Source organism: Saccostrea echinata, unplaced genomic scaffold, assembly GCF_033153115.1.
Source record: "Saccostrea echinata isolate AGI-Se365-2 ecotype Australia unplaced genomic scaffold, CSIRO_AGI_Sech_v1 ptg000002l, whole genome shotgun sequence".
NCBI lineage: Eukaryota > Metazoa > Mollusca > Bivalvia > Ostreida > Ostreidae > Saccostrea > Saccostrea echinata.
This window is the reverse complement of record NW_026889751.1, coordinates 3504668-3523008: the sequence shown is the minus strand read 5'-3', so window position 1 is coordinate 3523008 and position 18341 is coordinate 3504668. Positions and strand designations below refer to the sequence as shown.

Sequence of the window (18341 nt, the reverse complement as noted above, 5' to 3'; positions counted from 1 at the left end):
AAAATGTCTTTCATTTCCTACATCCGAAGCAAGTCTGGACCATCTATGCAAGTTAAATCATAACAGGCCATATAATTTTAGAGCTACTCCAAACACATTGTCATGGTTACTCATTTGGAAAATGTAGGTCAGATCCAGCATCTGAAGCAGGTCTGGTAGTGCCCATCCCTAGATACATCATCCATGCAAGTTTAGTCCAGGGAGGGCTTATAGTTACTTGGGAATGGACCTGCTCCAAAAACTTTAACCTAGTCACTCATCTGGAAAATGTAGGTCAGATCCAGCATCCGAAGCAAGTCTGGTAGTGTCCATCCCTAGATGCATCATCCATGCAAGTTTGGTCCAGGTAGGGCTTATAGTTACTTGGGAATGGACCTGCTACAGAAACTTTAACCTGGTCACTCATCTGGAAAATGTAGGTCAGATCCAGCATCCGAAGCAAGTCTGGGAGTGTCCATCACTAGATGCATAATCTATGGAAATTTGGTCCAGGTAGGGCTTATAGTTACTTGGGAATGGACCTGCTCCAAAAACTTTAACCTAGTCACTCATCTGGAAAATGCAGGTTAGATCCAGCATCCGAAGCAAGTCTGGTAGTGTCCATCACTAGATGCATAATCTATGCAAGTTTGGTCCAGGTAGGGCTTATACTTACTTGGGAATGGACCTGCTCCAAAAACTTTAACCTGGTCACTCATCTGGAAAATGTAGGACAGATACAGCATCCAAAGCAAATCTGGTAGAGTCCATCCCTAGATGCATCATCCATGCAAGTTTAGTCCTGGAAGGGCTTATAGTTACTTGGGAATGGACCTGCTCCAAAAACTTTAACCTGATCACTCATCTGAAAAATGTAGGTCAGATCCAGCATCCGAAGCAAGTCTGGTAGTGTCCATCCCTAGATGCATCATCCATGCAAGTTTGGTCCAGGTAGGGCTTATAGTTACTTGGGAATGGACCTGCTCCAAAATCTTTAACCTGATCACTCATCTGGAAAATGTAGGTCAGATCCAGCATCCAAAGCAAGTCTTGTAGTGTCCATCCCTAGATGCATCATCCATGCAAGTTTGGTCCAGGGAGGGCTTATAGTTACTTGGGAATGGACCTGCTCCAAAAATTTTAACCTGATCACTCATCTGGAAAATGTAGGTCAGATCCAGCATCTGAAGCAAGTCTGGTAGTGTCCATCCCTAGATGCATCATCCATGCAAGTTTGGTCCAGGTAGGGCTTATAGTTTCATGGGAATAGACTTGCTCCTAAAACTTTAACCGGGACGCCGGCGCTAACGCCGACGCCAACGCCGGGGGTATAGCATAAGCTCATCTCGACTTCGTTGAGGTGAGCTAAAAATGATACACCTTTCTGAAAGTGTTGTCATATGTAATGTATGTGTAAAATATAAAAGCTCTATCTTCTCTCATTCAAAAGTTATTACCAATAAAAAAGATGATGCATTTTGTATTCAAGATTTATTTGAAATAATTGAAATGAAAAAAAATATTTGCAAAATTGGCCATGCATTGAATGAAAAATATTCTTTGTACAATGGAATTCCTGGATAGAGGTAAGCCACTGGGAAGCATACATACACACTGGACAACAATTAAGCATAATAAATATTATATTTCTATGGAAAGTGAGACAGTCTTTGTAAACAAAAATTAGCTAGTACACATACTCACAACCAAAATATTTAATGTCATTGATCAAAATAATATAAATACATGTATATGGATTTCAAATACTAACATACAATGTATGTCTAAATACACATCAAAGTTAATGTAAAACAGTTTGACTGCTTTTGAGAAACAAAAAAAAATCTAATATAAAAAGAGGTCATCACATTCAATTGATTTCAACTTATAAGAAATATAGTGTATGTAAAAAAAAAAAAAAATAATAAATTGAATACATTGCTAAAAATGGCACAAGTAAAAAGATCAATTTTAACCATAGAAAGAAAATCTTAAAAAATTATACATGCTAGTAAATGTACATGTACCTGTATACATGTATATCCCTTTAATGTAGTACATGTATTTAGAACTTTATATAAAATGGAAGTACAGATGTACTTCTAAGACACTACTTCCACAGTTTCTGGTAAAAGTGATTTGGCTTCTTGCTCCTTGCTGTAGGTCATATTCAGAAAATCATCAAATGATGTTTGAAACACTATGCTTTCCAATGCTCCCAGCAAAAAAGTCCAGCTGTTCAATTAAGATTAACAGAAATTGTACATGTCATGCTACATATAACTTAACTGTAGTTAAAATGTAAGTGGTTTATATATTTATCTATATTTGAGAAATATTACCTTCTATTTATAAGGCTAACTTTCTTGGTAAAGAATTCCTTGACTTTCTCCAGTACTGTTTTCTTTGTTTCCTCTTTTTTTCGTCTCTCCATCTCTTGCTTTACATCTTCAACCAATGGGTCATGTCTAGACATCCCCTTTTTGACAGCTGCAGCTAAAATAATACTACACTGCTGCTTCAAATGCCCAAAATTGTTCAGAGTTCAAACATTTCTTATAAAGTTCTGATCACTAGGGGTGTAAACAATTTACAAGTATATTGCGTTCCCGTTTTGCACACATTTGATAATTAGGTATAGAACAATAGATGTGAAATATATTTGGATAGCAATTATAGTCTGGTCTCCATCTGGGATTTACCTGGAATTTACCAAATTATTTTGATATATATGTGAAAGAATAATTTTTTGAAAATTTAACTTGTCCAACTTAACTGAAGATAAAGTTGATAAATGAGACAAGTATCCTTATTGCAGTTCCCCTATGTATTGCGATATTTAACATTATAAGACATTTGTATTATTTATTCTTAGTTGAACCTATTAATAAAGGCAATTTTTTTAAATTTAGTTTTGCTGCTTATTATTGAGTTTCAGAATTTATTAATGCTAGAACTTGATGAAAATTATTTAATAATTAATCTTCCTTTTTTGAAAAAAAAAATTATCCTTTCACTTCGTGATAGAGAGTTTCTCAATTCAGAACAGAAAGACACAAATTATAAAAGATTCTTAAAGGTAAAATATTGCAATTTGTATCATGATGGAGTTACAGAGTATCATGATATATCACAAAAGGCTTCAGTTATATCGTTACACCCTGTATAGTGATTATGTTTCTAATTTTTTTTTTCTAGCAATCTTCATTCTTTACACACTGCAAACAATCTACACTGCTTACCTGCACTGATGTTTTTATCACTCATTATTTTCTCAACTTTCTCCACCTTTTCCATAATTTCAACATGAGTGGTGTTTACGTAAATGTACATGTAACAGGAGGGTCCCTCAGACACGGTGTAAACTTTGTGAAACTTTCCAGGGGGCACCTACAAGAACATCAACACATCTTTTAAATTAAAACTCAAATATTTTACTAAATGATACCAATCATTTGGGGAATTTTGCTTGCTTGGAAGGGGGGTGGGGGGGTGGGGGGGGGGGCTTCATGATGGCAAATGAGTCCAATTTAACCCTTAAATCCTGAACCCTTTAAACTTCTGTCCTTACATTACAGAAGGTGATTAGATATAAAAACATTTAGATGAATTAGCTTGGGATGGTTTTAACTTTAATTCCATGTACTGCAAATCCCATTTTATTCATAAGCATTTTACTTGCTCATAATTTGCAAAAAATAAAAAGCAAAAAAATAAACTTTCTGTCAATAATAAGTTAAACATGTATTGCTTGTTATTTATTAAACAGAGGATTTGAAAAAAAAGTGTCTTCATGGTGAATAAATACAATGCTATGATCAGGTGTCTCAAAAAATAAGGCAACATGAAATCTCATCTGAGGGCATAATTAAAAATAAATCCCTTATACAATTCTTATGATTTATCTACATTTTCTTTGAGATATGATAAATTTTCATTGTTTTCTAATTACAAATATTCTTTACCATGAAATGACACAGAGAAAAGTTGTTCAACTTACCTGAATTTTGTCTCCAATATTTAAGCTGACATTCTTTTTCTTGTCTACAAATTCAACAACGACACTGCCTGATAGCAGGGTGATGCTGGTATTACCTAGATCTTCTTGTATGAAAGCCTCCAGATGTAGTCCTGTTATATAAACATTTATATATTAATTTTGAAATTATTCCCCATCTCCTTTCTGTGGTTGAATAAAAAATACTTTTTGTGGGGTTTTTTCCCATGATAAACTTGACTTGGAATATGAGAGACCTGCAAAATCTGTCACTGTTGTTTGAACCAGAATTACAAGTAAAATTGCACTTCAACAGTCCTTGTTAATTGGCAAACTATGTTTAGAAAAAAAATTAATAAACTAAATGGGTTACCTGGAAAGTCAGCCACAAAAACCACATCTGTGTAGTTTGATGTGTCTACCAATTCATTCTCCATCTCTGCAAGCTTTGATCGCCATGGTGATAAATCAAGCAGAAGAGGCATTGCAAAGGAAACTTCCCTAAAGGGAGACCACTCAACATCCACAATATTTACCCTTGGATCAAATATTCTGTAAAATACACATTAAAATATGTACCTACTACTATTAAAAAATAAATAGGAAAGAAATGACAAAAACTCACAAAAGTCATCTCAAAGTTGAAACATTTCACTTTAAATACTGTCATCACTTTTGACTGTAACGAAATTTATTTGTCATTTTGATACTGCAAATACCGATACATGAAAGAAAATATTAACCTTTGTTGGAATCTTCTATTCATTGACTTCCAAATGTCAAAGTAGAGTTCCACTGACATGTTATAATTCTTTAAGATGTCTGCCACACAGTGTGCATACTGGACCACCATATCACCATGACTACTCCACCGCCTTCCTGTTTTGTCAACAAATGCCTGCCACAAAATAAAGTATGTGTATTGTGTATGACAGTATAGAGGAAGCATCAATAGAGATACATGTATCATCATCTACACAAAGCATTTATGAATGAAATCTTTAGAAATATCAATAAGAAATATAGAAGTATGTGAAATTATACAAAAATTAAAATCTTTGTTCTTCTCTGGATACCAAAAATTGCACTAAGTCTTTAATTTTTCATATTGCTAAAACCTATTTATAATGCAGAGAGTATGTTGTGATGTTTAAGTACAATGTATGCATATGCATAGTCTAGTGGCAAAAAAGAATGCAATTCAAACAACATTGGTAGTGTGTCTGTATATACCCTCAAAATGGAAAGATTCACTTGACAACTTGATCATATAAAACACTTAGCCACATTCTTTATACAGTAAATTAATCATCAAGATGTACTAACACTGAGCCACACTCATTCTACTGTAAATTAATCCCCAGATATACTAACACTGAGCCACACTCATATGACTGTAAATTAATCCTCAGATAAACTAACACTGAGTCACACTCTTTATACTGAAAATTAATCCCCAGATGTACTAACAATGAGTCACACTCTTTATACTGTAAATTAATCCCCAGATATACTAACACTCAGCCACATTCTTTATACTGTAAATTAATCTCACAGATGTACTAACACTGAGCCACACTCTTAATACTGAAATTTAATCCCCAGTTATACTAACACTGAGCAACATTCTTTATACTGTAAATTAATCCTCAGATATACTAACACTGAGCCACACTCATAATACTGTAAATTAATCCCCAGATATACTAACACTGAGCCACACTCTTTATACTGTAAATTAATCTCTCAGATGTACTAACACTGAGCCACACTCTTTATACTGTAAATTAATCCTCAGATAAACTAACACTGAGCCACACTCTTTATACTGTAAATTAATCCTCAGATATACTAACACTGAGCCACACTCATAATACTGTAAATTAATCCCCCAGATATACTAACACTGAGCCACACTCTTTATACTGTAAATTAATCTCTCAGATGTACTAACACTGAGCCACACTCTTTATACTGTAAATTAATCCCCTGATATACTAACACTGAGCCACACTCTTTATACTTGAAATTAATCCCCCTGATATACTAACACTGAGCCACACTCTTTATACTTGAAATTAATCCCCCAGATATACTAACACTGAGCCACACTCTTTATACTTGAAATTAATCCCCCAGATATACTAACACTGAGTCACACTCTTTATACTGTGTAAATTATTCTTCAGATGTACTAACACTGAGTCACACTTTTATAAAGTTAATTAATCCTCAGATATACTAATACTGAGCCACACTCATAATACTGTAAATTAATCTCTCAGATGTACTAACACTGAGCCACACTCTTAATACTGTAAATTAATCCTCAGATAAACTAACACTGAGCCACACTCTTTATACTGTAAATTTATCTTCAGATAAACCAACACTGAGCCACACTCTTTATACTGTAAATTAATCCTCAGATATACTAACACTGAGCCACACTCTTTATACTGTAAATTAATCCCCAGATTTACTAACACTGAGCCACACTCTTTATACTGTAAATTAATCCCCTGATGTACTAACACTGAGCCACACTCTTTATACTTGAAATTAATCCCCCAGATATACTAACAATGAGTCACACAATTTATACTGTAAATTAATACCCAGATATACTAACACTCAGCCACATTCTTTATACTGTGTAAATTATTCTTCAGATGTACTAACACTGAGTCACACTTTAATACAGTAAATCAATCCCAAGATATAGTAACACTGAGCCACACTCTTTATACTGTAAATTAATCCCCAGATATACTAACACTGAGCCACACTCATTCTACTGTAAATTAATCCCCAGATATACTAACACTGAGCCACACTCTTTATACTGTAATTAATCCTCAAGATGTTCTAACACTGAGCCACACTCTTTATACTGTAAATTAATCCCCAGATATACTAACACTGAGCCACACTCATTCTACTGTAAATTAATCCCCAGATATACTAACACTGAGCCACACTCTTTATACTGTAATTAATCCTCAAGATGTTCTAACACTGAGCCACACTCTTTATACTGTAAATTAATCCTCAAGATGTTCTAACACTGAGCCACACTCATTCTACTGTAAATGAATCCCCAGATATACTAACACTTAGCCACACTCTTTATACAGTAAATTTATCCTCAGATGTACTAACACTGAGTCACACTTTTATACTGTAAATTAATCCACAGATATACTTACACTGAGCCACACTCTTTATACTGTAAATTATTCTTCAGATGTACTAACACTGAGCCACACTCTTTATACTGTAAATTAATCCCCAGATATACTAACACTGAGCCACACTCTTTATACTGTAAATTAATCCCCAGATATACTAACACTGAGCCACACTCTTTATACTGTAATTAATCCTCAAGATGTTCTAACACTTAGCCACACTCTTTATACAGTAAATTAATCCTCAGATGTTCTAACACTGAGTCACACTTTTATACTGTAAATTAATCCACAGATATACTTACACTGAGCCACACTCTTTATACTGTAAATTATTCTTCAGATGTACTAACACTGAGTCACACTCATTCTACTGTAAATTAATCCCCAGATATACTAACACTGAGCCACACTCTTTATACTGTAAATTAATCCTCAGATGTAAGAACACTGAGCCACACTCATTCTACTGTAAATTAATCCCCAGATAAACTAACACTGAACCACACTCTTTATACTGTAAACAAGAAAACTGTGAGCCAATGCTCACTAATAATACCCCCCGCTCTGATGTGAATACACAAGTTCAGTTATGGACAGACACAGTAATAATCAGGAAACTGACATCGGATTTGTACAATAATCAATCCCAACATACGGCATGCCTAAACAAAGAGTGTGTTAAAATTTCAAGCATCTGCGATGAGTAGTTGCTGAGAAAACTGCCACCAAAATTTGTTATGCATGGTACGGACAGATGCAAGGATAAACAGGAAGTTGACATCGGATTCGTACAAAAATGAATCCCACTATATGGCATGCCTATACAAAGGGTGTGCTAAAATTTCAAGCATCTGCAATGAGTAGTTGCTGAGAAAACTGCAACTTAAATTTGTTATGTATGGTACGGACATAGGCACAGATAAACAGGACGTTGACATCAGATTCATACAGAAATGAATCCCACCATATGACATGCCTAAACAAAGAGTGTTTTAAAATTTCAAGCATCTGCGATGAGTAGTTGCTAAGAAAACTGCGACCAAAAATTTTTTATGTATGGTACGGACAGACACACAGATAAACAGGAAGTTGACATCAGATTCGTACAAAAATGAATCCCACCATATGGCATGCCTAAACAAAGAGTGTGTTAAAATTTCAAGCATCTGCAATGAGTAGTTGCTGAAAAAACTGTGACCAAAATTTGTTATGGACAGACAGACACACAGACAGATGGACAGACAGACAGACACACAAGGGTAAAACAATATACCCCCTTCTCCTTCAGAGCGGGGGTATAATTAATCCCCAGATATATTAACACTTAGCCACACTCATTATACTGTAAATTAAGCCTCAGATAAACTAACACTGAGCCACACTCTTTATACTGTAAATTAATCCACAGATATACTTACACTGAGCCACACTCTTTATACTGTAAATTATTCTTCAGATGTACTAACACTGAGCCACACTCTTTATACTGTAAATTAATCCCCAGATATACTAACACTGAACCACACTCTTTATACTGTAAATTAATCCCCAGATTTACTAACACTGAGCCACATTTTTATACTGTAAATTAATTTCCCAGATGTACTAACACTGAGCCACACTCATTCTACTGTAAATTAATCCTCAGATATACTAACACTGAGCCACACTCTTTATACTGTAAATTAATGACCAGATATACTAACACTGAGCCACACTCTTTATACTGTAAATAAATCGCCAGATATACTAACATTAGGGTCCAGATATCCCACTTTTCCTGAAATCTTGTCTTTGTAGGAGAGTCTTATGTGCTGTGTTGTCCAGGAATGGACCATCATATCCCAGGAGTAGCCATAAAGCCCATTTGTCCAATTATTGTAACCCTAAATCAAACATAAATTGCCATATAAGCATGTTCCTAATGAATTTAACTTATATAATTAGTTATAGTATTATATTCCTTACAGTTTACTATCTCTCCTGATTCTTAAATTGTGAATTCATTTTCAAAAAACATATTATTACAGTCAAACCTTAAAAAATACTTAAAAAAAAAGGGGTTATGACTTCCAAATCACCTTGACATATCCATGGTATTTGAGATATCAGTGTTCGAAATACCAAAGTTCAACTGTATCATAATTGATCATTTCCATATACAGTACATCCCAAAGTGGAAACACAATCACATTTTTCCCCCTATTTTTTTGTGGATCGTTGTATGTTTTATAAGATTTTATCCAGTAAATAAAAGCATTCAGTATAACTTTGACCCGTACTGTAACACTTGAAACTTTTGTGTCATGTTATGCTTACCTTTGTAATTCCATGAGAATACGGCAGGAACAACTGTACACCAATATAAAGAACTGTAAAGGTTACCCCCAGCTTATGAACAAGTGAGGGGGAGGTAGGTGGGGGTGATTTAGAATATGAAGTAACTGATCCTTTACGCTAAAAAGAAAATTCTAAAATATTAAAACAATTCAAACACAGTCATTTATCTTGTACAGCTTCCCAACTTACTGAACTTGCTCATGCATCTGTAGCATACAATAATAATTAAAAAAAAATTCTTGAAAAGTCTAAAATAGTACATGAATATAAGTTTAAAGTTATGGTTATGACAATCCTACAATTGACAATTAAGCAATTTAGTAGCTTTCCATACAGATAAGAAGCCATCTGTTGTATGTTTTAATGTTAATACCTGTTTGTCTTCCTCAGGCTTGATATCTTCTTTGTTATAAATACAGTGTGAACTAGGCTGGATTTCTGAGTCTGTTGGTGTGAACATTTGAAGACATTTTGGCAGTCGGGGAATAATCTTTCTGGGCCAATCCACAGAACAAAATAAAGGCAGTGTGGCAAGCATGGCATATGGAAACATACCTTTAATTACATGTAATTAGAACATGAATTAAACTTTCAAAAAAAATGTTTCACAAGAATACTTTTTTTTCTCCCTAGAAAAATCATATACATGTACCAGTATATAGAATCTCATTATCTTTCAAGTTAGACACTATATGCACCAATCAAACCAATGTATTTTCATTTGAAATAATAAAACTGTTTACATTTCCACAAGATATATATTTACAGGACCATCATTTCAATAGAGCATTGATAAAATACCTATAGAAAACATTGTTGAGTTCATGAGATGAAATGATGACAAAAAGAAAATGGCCAGGGGTCTAGTTCTGTCAAACAGGAGAAGGATTCCTCCAAACAGATCAATAGTAAGTCCTCCTATATGTACAATAAACAGGTCTATCTGCTCATCTGTCAAAATCAACCTTAAAGAGAAACAATAAACAAATCTATCTACTCCTCTGTTAAAACCAACCTCATACAGAAGCAGTAGATGTATAATGTAGAATGATGTGCTTCTACTAGATTTTGACATGCAAATTTTCTATATTGACTTGGACACTAGCTGCCATTTGATTTCATCTTTCATGCCATTTCATCTGTACAATGAATATTTACATTTGTAAATGTTTTCCATTGTATAACACTACTTGAACAAGGTTTTTTTAAGCCTGCATATAAACAGGTTCATCACATGACTATAAATTCATTGTTAAGTCATAAATGATCGACATAATTTCACAGTGACAGTATAAGTGGTTGACATGTTCAACGCATTCAATTGATACAGTTGAGTTTTGAGAAAAAAAATTATTTCATGGGTTTCAAACTAAGTACGCAAATATTTCTTATAAATCAGTTTACAAATGTAAATACCAGTACAGTCAAACCTTGTTATCTCGAACTAAATTGGACCGAGAAAAAACTTCGAGATAGCCGAAGATTTGAGATATCCAGGGTAAAATACTTAAAGAATAAGGGGTTGGAACTTCAAAATCATATCCATGGTATTCGAGATATCAGTGTTCGAGATACTGAAGTTCAACTGTATGAGTAATAAAGTGTCATTTTTAAACATTTATTGGAATGTACATACAGACTGGTAGATGATCAAATCTACCATAAAGCCTGAAGGGCTTTATGGGATTTGATCATGTGACCAACCTGTATTTACATCCTCATAAAAGTTTTAAAATGATGCCTTATTTCTTAAGTAATGACCAAGACCTTTGTCTTCTATCAGCTGGTGTCATCTTAGGACATAACATGGAAATTCACATTCTTTAATATTTGGATCATGAAATACCTGAATGGATCAAACACCCAATTTCTGGACAACCTCTGCATGGAGTATCCAGAAATCCAGTCCAGGTCCAGCTTCTTTAACCCAGCAATGAAGTATACAAGAAAAATCTGTAAGACAAAAGGTTATAATACTTGTCATTGTGCAATACATACACTGTATACAGACAATGAAATGTTCAAAGTTAGCATGATGAAAGATTGTGTACCTGTGTTCTACAGATGAAGTAATTCCACCAGGGTACATGTGAATTGTTGATGGAACAACTGAGAAGACCATCTAATGACCTGTAGCAATAGAAAGCAAACATTTAATTTCAGTATCCAAAATAGCAATAATCAGCTTTAAGTATCCAACATTTTATCAACTACCGGTAAATGTATTGGATGGGTAGTACCTCTTGAACTGATTATAAGCTTGGACAAATGAGTTGTTCAGAAATTTAAAATATATGGAAAATTATTTAGCTAAATAACTTATTACTGTCTTAATAATTATATTAATAGTACAGACATGAATATAAACAATAAAATGTCTTTCTTTCTTTGTTAGGATAGGATTTAATGGTTGCAGCAATAAGAAAAATGGACATAACCTGCTTATGCGGGTTATCAATTTTTCTGCAATAGCTGCAAAGTTAATTACTATCCTAACAAAGAAAGTTTTGTTTATTGTTTAAATTGTATCATAAAAAGAAAACTTTTTTCCACTAAACACAACCTACCAGCATCTATTGCCATCGACTACCATTAAAAGAATTCCCATTAGGCCATACAAGTAGGAGTGATTATTCCATGCAGTTTTATCCAGAAGAAATATATACCAGTAGGTAGAACAAAACAGTAAACAGCTGGTACGGTAAAACAACCCCAATGTTATGCCAAGGGCACCTATTTAAAATATCAAAACATAGGTAATCAAAGATTACAAAGCTCACCTCGACAAACGTTATCTACAAGTAAGGCAAATCTCACATCATATTTTTTTTAGTTAGTGTTCATCCCAAGATCAATATCCATACATGTTTGGTTTAAGAAGGTCTTATAGTTACTTGGAAATAGACCTGCTCAAAAAACTTTTATCCTGTTTACTAATAAAGAAAATTTTGGTCAGTGAGTTCCAACATCCAAAGCAAGTCTGGAAGTTTTCATCCTTAGATGCACCATCCATGCAAGTTTAATCATAACATGCCATAATATTACATAGCTACTCCAAAAACATTACCCTGGTCACTCATCTGGAAAATATAGGTCAGATTCAGAATCCAAAACAATTCTGAAAGTGTCCATCCTAAGATACATCATACATGCTTATTTGATTAAGATATGGCTAAAATTCACTCATCTGAAAAATCTAGGTCAGATCCCGCATCCGAAGCAAGTGTGGTAGTGTCCATCACTAGATGCATCATCCATGCAAGTTTGGTCCAGGTAGAGCTTATAGTTACTTGGGAATGGACTTGCTCTGAAAACTTTAACCTGGTCACTCATCTGGAAAATCTAGATCAGATCCAGCATCAGAAGCAAGTGTGGTAGTGTCCATCCCTAGATGCATCATCCATGCAAGTTTGGTTCAGGTAGGGCTTATAGTTACTTGGGAATGTACCTGCTCTGAAAACTTTAACCTGGTCACTCATCTGGAAAATATAGGTCAGATTCAGCATCTGAAGCAAGTGTAGTAGTGTCCATCCCTAGATGCATCATCCATGCAAGTTTGGTCCAGGCAGGGTTTATAGTTACTTGGGAATAGACCTGCTCCAAAAACTTTAACCTGGTCACTCATCTGGAAAATATAGGTCAGATTCAGAATCCCAAACAAGTCTGAAAGTGTCCATCCCTAGATGCATCATCCATGCAAGTTTGGTCCAGGTAGGGCTTATAGTTACTTGGGAATGAACTTGCTCCTAAAACTTTAACCGGGATGCCGACGCCAATGCCGGGGGTATAGCATAAGCTCATCTCGACTTCGTCGAGGTGAGCTAAAAATATACACTCAGTGAAAGTATCCTCCATCTTAATTCTTGTTCCATAACATATACAATTCACTTTTTACTGTTTGGTATAAGGCTAATTATCTAATTTCTGAAAATGTATATTGCTTTTCCTTGACAAAAAAAAGAAGACTTTTTTCTTTTAATTAAAGACATAAAACACAGCTGAATCAATATTAAAAGGGATATATATCAGTTACCTATAAACATGATGAGATAAATAATATACATCCATTCCAGTGGGGCCACTTTGAGAGCAGAAAAGAGAGGGAACCTGCACACATCTTGTCGGCCCCACCTGACATCAGCATGAGACATCCCTCTCTCCTGAGGTATATCAACCATCATCAGAATTCCTTAACAAGAATATCAAGAACATTTATTCCACTGCATCTTTAAAAAAGCTCATGGACCATTACACTGGTCTAAAGTTCCTTGGTTTTACTGAACATTTTAACACTTAAATCTAAGAAACATGAAGGTCCTCTTTGTTATGGCAAAGTGCAAACTGATGATGTTAAATCTCTTCATCTACTGTGTCATACTTCAGCTTCTTAAGGAAATAGGTGATCAAGTGTTATCAAAATTATATAATTCATAGTGAATGCTGTGCAAATACTAGTTAAACATAATGATCTGTAACTAATAAAAATGACAAATGTATATTTGTTTGATTAGCTAATCCACATGGGGTTTAGATTATAATCCTTACCAAAAGCAATCCTTAGAACTGCCAGATTAGCTGGGTCAGTAGGATGACATAGATATCTAACAAGAGTCGATAGTGATGTCATATCTCTAATGCTGTCCACATGTCTGTCTGGCATCTTCATTGGCTTTGGATCAATTTTATTCTTCATTTTTACATCAATTCCTCTGTAAAACAATCAAGAAGAAAAAGTGTAGAATTTATACATTTATAATATTCATGATTGTAATTTACTGCATATATACCAATTAATATTATACATTTTTTGTGCTTTGGCATAATACGTTGTCTTTAAATTATATTTATAGTTATTATCTTAATTATATTTACCTGTAATTCAGATTGAGATGCTAGCTATAGTACTCACAGGCTGTACAAAACACCTCGTCTGCTTCAGGTACTATGTAATCCCAGCATCAATTTCATTTACTGTTCTGCATCTCCATTACTCAATGCCTTTCCTGAAAAATGACAATATAATAGTCTTGACTTATTGCTTTTTCACTGTCATTATCTTACACTGTTAACATTATCAATGCATGTATATAATTGTTTCACAAACAGCTGCTGGGATTGCCATATCTGAGATATTAATCTGTCCAAACATACATCAGAAAGGCTTCTTTATTCAAAACGTGATCGCAGCTCCGTCTCGACTGAGACATGAAATGAAATGAGGGGAAAAAATCAATAAGCTGTCAATTGAAGTCAGATAAAATGTACTAATGAAACAAAAAAGGATATAGTCCTAAATGGTGAATTTTGACAAACTCAAAAGCTCTATTATTGAGTTTGATTTAAAAATGTATTATATATAATTAAACTTTATGAAAGAAAGATGAACAAATGAAGGGTTTTATTTTTAATTCGAACACTCAGGATTTAATTGTTTTTTTTACAAAGGTATGCATAAGGGATGTAGTATGTACTCTTAGCTTATAATATTTAAAAAATATTTAAATTCATAAATTTGCATTAAATCTTTACACATTCCCTACCTGCTAGGCTGCTAGCGACTCTTTTGCAGACACATGTGATGTAAACTTCCTGTTTGTTACAAAGGAATATGGAATCTTTTTTCAGTCATAAAGCAATAAAAATATACATTCAGCATGTTCAATAGTCGTGAATTCGAACTTGTCCCTAATCTTATAGTAATCTTTTTCATGCCTTGTCTAAAATATATCCTCCGATACATGTCTTAATAGGTGCATGTGGCACAATAATATCTACAATCGAGGATAAGATAGTGCATAGGTCATAACACTAAGTACTCTGAAGATGAAAAGGGGGGGGGGGGTAACTTCAAGACTTTAATTTCGATTAGTTCATCACTCTTCATTTTTAGTAGATCAAAATTTTCATTGCAGCAAATGAAGAATCTTCTAAATGTAGTAGTCTTTTGCACCTCAGACATTGCATCGTTGTATTTATTGGCACCTATTAAAGTGTTTTAAAAGCATCCTGTACCATAGGACAGTGGCGGATCCAGGAATTTTCAAAAGGGGGCCTCCAACCAGTTTGGGGTTGGGGTAGGGGCCCACGGCCACATCAAAAAATTGATTTATTAGATCTTCTGTATATTTTGGAAACAAAAGGGGGCGGCCCCCCTGGGTCCCCTCTAAATCCGCCAGTGCCATAGGGTTCAACATCTCTCTGTCCAGTCACATATAAAATTTTGTTTGTTTTTCGGTATAATGTTTTTTCAAAAGATTTCTTATTAATAAGTGTCATAGTATAAGCATATCTTGCGGTGTAAAATTTCACAGAAAACACCTTTCGACTTAACATTTAATTTAATATCATTAAGTAAAATATAACGAGAGTCTAAATAGATCAAATATTATTTATTTATTTATTTATTTATTTATTTATTTATTTATTTATTTATTTATTTATTTATTTATTCATTTATTTATTTATTTATTTATTTATTTATTTTGTTTTGTTTTGTTTTGTTTTGTTTTATTTTATTCTATTCTATTTCATTTTAATTTTTTTTATAAATTCATTTATTGTTATCTTATATTAAAAAATTCTCGGGTTGATAATTAACACATTCTTTCACAATTTCTCGTTCTTTGCTGTTAAATTCATTTAAAAAAAAGACTTACCAATGTGTATGTAATGTTTATCCGATTTTCTTTCCATATATATATTTTTTTTTATTGTAAACAAACTTTTGTTCGAGAAAAAATATGCTAGATGTTTTTGTATCTTTTTAAAAAATATGAATTGAGTTCGTTATTGTGTGAATGCTGTAATGTCAACTGTAAGTTACATTAATTACTTTTTTTTCAAACCAAATACGAAACTACGGCAGGTTCCCCCAATCAGCTGCTCGAAATAGCATTGTTAGATCAAACATGGCTGAAATCGAAGTGGATCGTTTCAACTCGTAATGTCAACATACATTTTAATGGCGTGTGATCGGTAGCATGTCCTGTGACACACATCATGGAGGAAAGGTACAAGGAACTCTTAAAAATTCATCATGAAAAATTTGTCAACACAATTGAAGTCGATAGACTCTACCCGTTTTTACAAGGCGCTCAAGTGCTTGCGACCGATGACATATTGGAAATAAACAAACACCACAGAGGCGATGAAAAGGTCGAAAAACTACTGGAAATTATCCAACAAAAACCCGATTTTCCTTTCCAGAATTTGTGTTTTGCTTTACAGTCCACATATCCCCAATTACTAACGGCAATGTTTCTTGGACAGAATCACCGGGATCCACGCACAGGTGAGACGTTTATCAGACTAATCAATACATGTGCCAAAGGAAACTTCTCAATGTCATCATGTTATAGACAAGTCTGCAGAACAAGTAGTTGTAAGGTCACAAGTAAAATTGATATTCTATTATCAATACACCACTCTGATTTGCATTGAATGAAATAATGAAGTTAATATAAAACCTGTAAACATGGATATCTCTATATAAGGAAGTCTTGTTTCAAGACCATATTTTAGGAGTTTTTTGAAGGAAACTGTTGATGTCATGAAAAAGATATCAAAACTTTGCAATCCACTTCAAAAATTCATTTCAAATACTGTATATATATCATTGAAATTTAATTATAAGTTGTTATAAAACATTTGTAGGAGGAAGCCCTCTGGACATCTTGTATCTCAGAAGTAAGTTCTATTTATAAATGTAGGTACAAGTACTAAGTGGATATATACCAGGGTTGTCCCTAAGACCCGGGGTTGGGGAATTTCCCTGCTTGATATGATTGATAGCGTAATCCCCTGGTTATTCTGGTATTCCCCCTCAACCCCCTGTTAGGGGAGGAACCCCAACCCCCCCTTCTACTTTTTCAATCAATCAATGCCCCCTGCTATTTCAATTCTTATGGACAACCCTGTATACTATTTAAAAAAAAAAAACAACAAGAAATGAGTGTCTATGTACCAAACTTTTGGAAAATCATACATGAAGCATTAGTTTTGAATAGAACTTTCCCTGAAGAGTTTGTCAGCATTCCTGAACATTACAAAATCTCAGACATACAGAAAGCCATTCATATCCTGATTGAATGTAAAGAATTGAGATGCTTATAAGAATGGTGTGGGCTATAGAGATAATTGGGGGTGGGATGGGGGGGGGGGGATAGAAATTCAACTTGGGAACCTTAGCTTTTGGTTGCCCATATGAATAATAGACACAGTGTGCAATATACACTGAAAAAAAAAAGAAAGGAAATAAGACACATTTTAACATCATTGCATTTATTTCTGTTATTAAAATAGATTAGAGTGACACATTGACAGATCTATATGCCTCTTGGTACTTTTGTTGAAGTGTTCTGTATATTGTTTTTAAATTTAAAACGTGAGCATTTTTAACCTGCATTCATTAGGCTGTTTTATACTACAGTACAAATTAATGAACCTTTACTTTCTTTTTAAATTCATTGGAACTTGAATTTAAATAAACAGAGAAAAGATTAATGAGCTGATAACATTTACCCAAATTATTTATTCATTAATATCTGTTCTTTGAATTTCCTATCAGGAAATTATAAATTTGACGATTTGAAATTATGTTCAAATAACACATTACATGTAGTACATGTACATTGTTTCAACTTCATTATTACCGGTATATCCAGTCCTTTGTTTGAATCTCCTTGATTAACAATTTATTACATTGAAGACTTTTTTCACTTCTTTAAGATAAATGATAGAAAACTTATTCCATGTGACTTCAACTTAAAAAAAAAGTTTATTATCTATTAAAATAAGTCATGTAAGAAAAGTAAAATCTTTGATCTTTATTT

General features: G+C 33.8%; 2 protein-coding genes across 3 annotated transcripts in view; one reads left to right on the top strand and one right to left on the bottom strand.

The window, feature by feature from the left end:
• Positions 1-1866: 1866 nt before the first annotated feature.
• Positions 1867-14507, bottom strand: LOC133205369 (vitamin K-dependent gamma-carboxylase-like). The gene is made up of 16 exons (XM_061341172.1): positions 14420-14507; positions 14056-14219; positions 13544-13699; positions 12078-12243; positions 11562-11640; positions 11357-11463; positions 10312-10475; positions 9884-10065; positions 9490-9627; positions 8925-9056; positions 4720-4874; positions 4350-4528; positions 3980-4110; positions 3222-3369; positions 2322-2475; positions 1867-2214 (listed from the first exon to the last, which is right to left on the bottom strand). The coding sequence occupies exons 2-16, from the start codon at positions 14201-14203 to the stop codon at positions 2082-2084; spliced, it is 2172 nt and encodes a 723-aa protein (XP_061197156.1). The 5' UTR covers positions 14204-14219; positions 14420-14507; the 3' UTR covers positions 1867-2081.
• A 1884-nt stretch (positions 14508-16391) lies between these two features.
• The window catches only part of LOC133205312 (disks large homolog 5-like), a 36306-nt gene continuing 34356 nt past the window's right edge, over positions 16392-18341 (top strand). Inside the window, exons 1-2 of one of the 2 annotated variants that reach the window (XM_061341098.1) lie at positions 16392-16801; positions 17164-17196. In XM_061341098.1, coding sequence (XP_061197082.1) covers positions 16510-16801; positions 17164-17196 — 325 coding nt within the window. In that variant the 5' untranslated portion in view covers positions 16392-16509. The remainder of the gene's footprint in view (positions 16802-17163; positions 17197-18341) is intronic. The other variant, XM_061341106.1, reaches the window with a different exon arrangement.

Coding starts and splice junctions, on each gene's coding strand:
- LOC133205369 (XM_061341172.1), bottom strand. CDS start 14,203: ATGAAGAATAAAATTGATCCAAAGCCAATGAAGATGCCAGACAGACAT. Junction 11,641..12,077: donor GTCGATGGCAATAGATGCTG/GTAGGTTGTGTT, acceptor CTATTGCTACAG/GTCATTAGATGGTCTTCTCA. Junction 4,111..4,349: donor TTTTGTGGCTGACTTTCCAG/GTAACCCATTTA, acceptor TTTATATAACAG/GACTACATCTGGAGGCTTTC.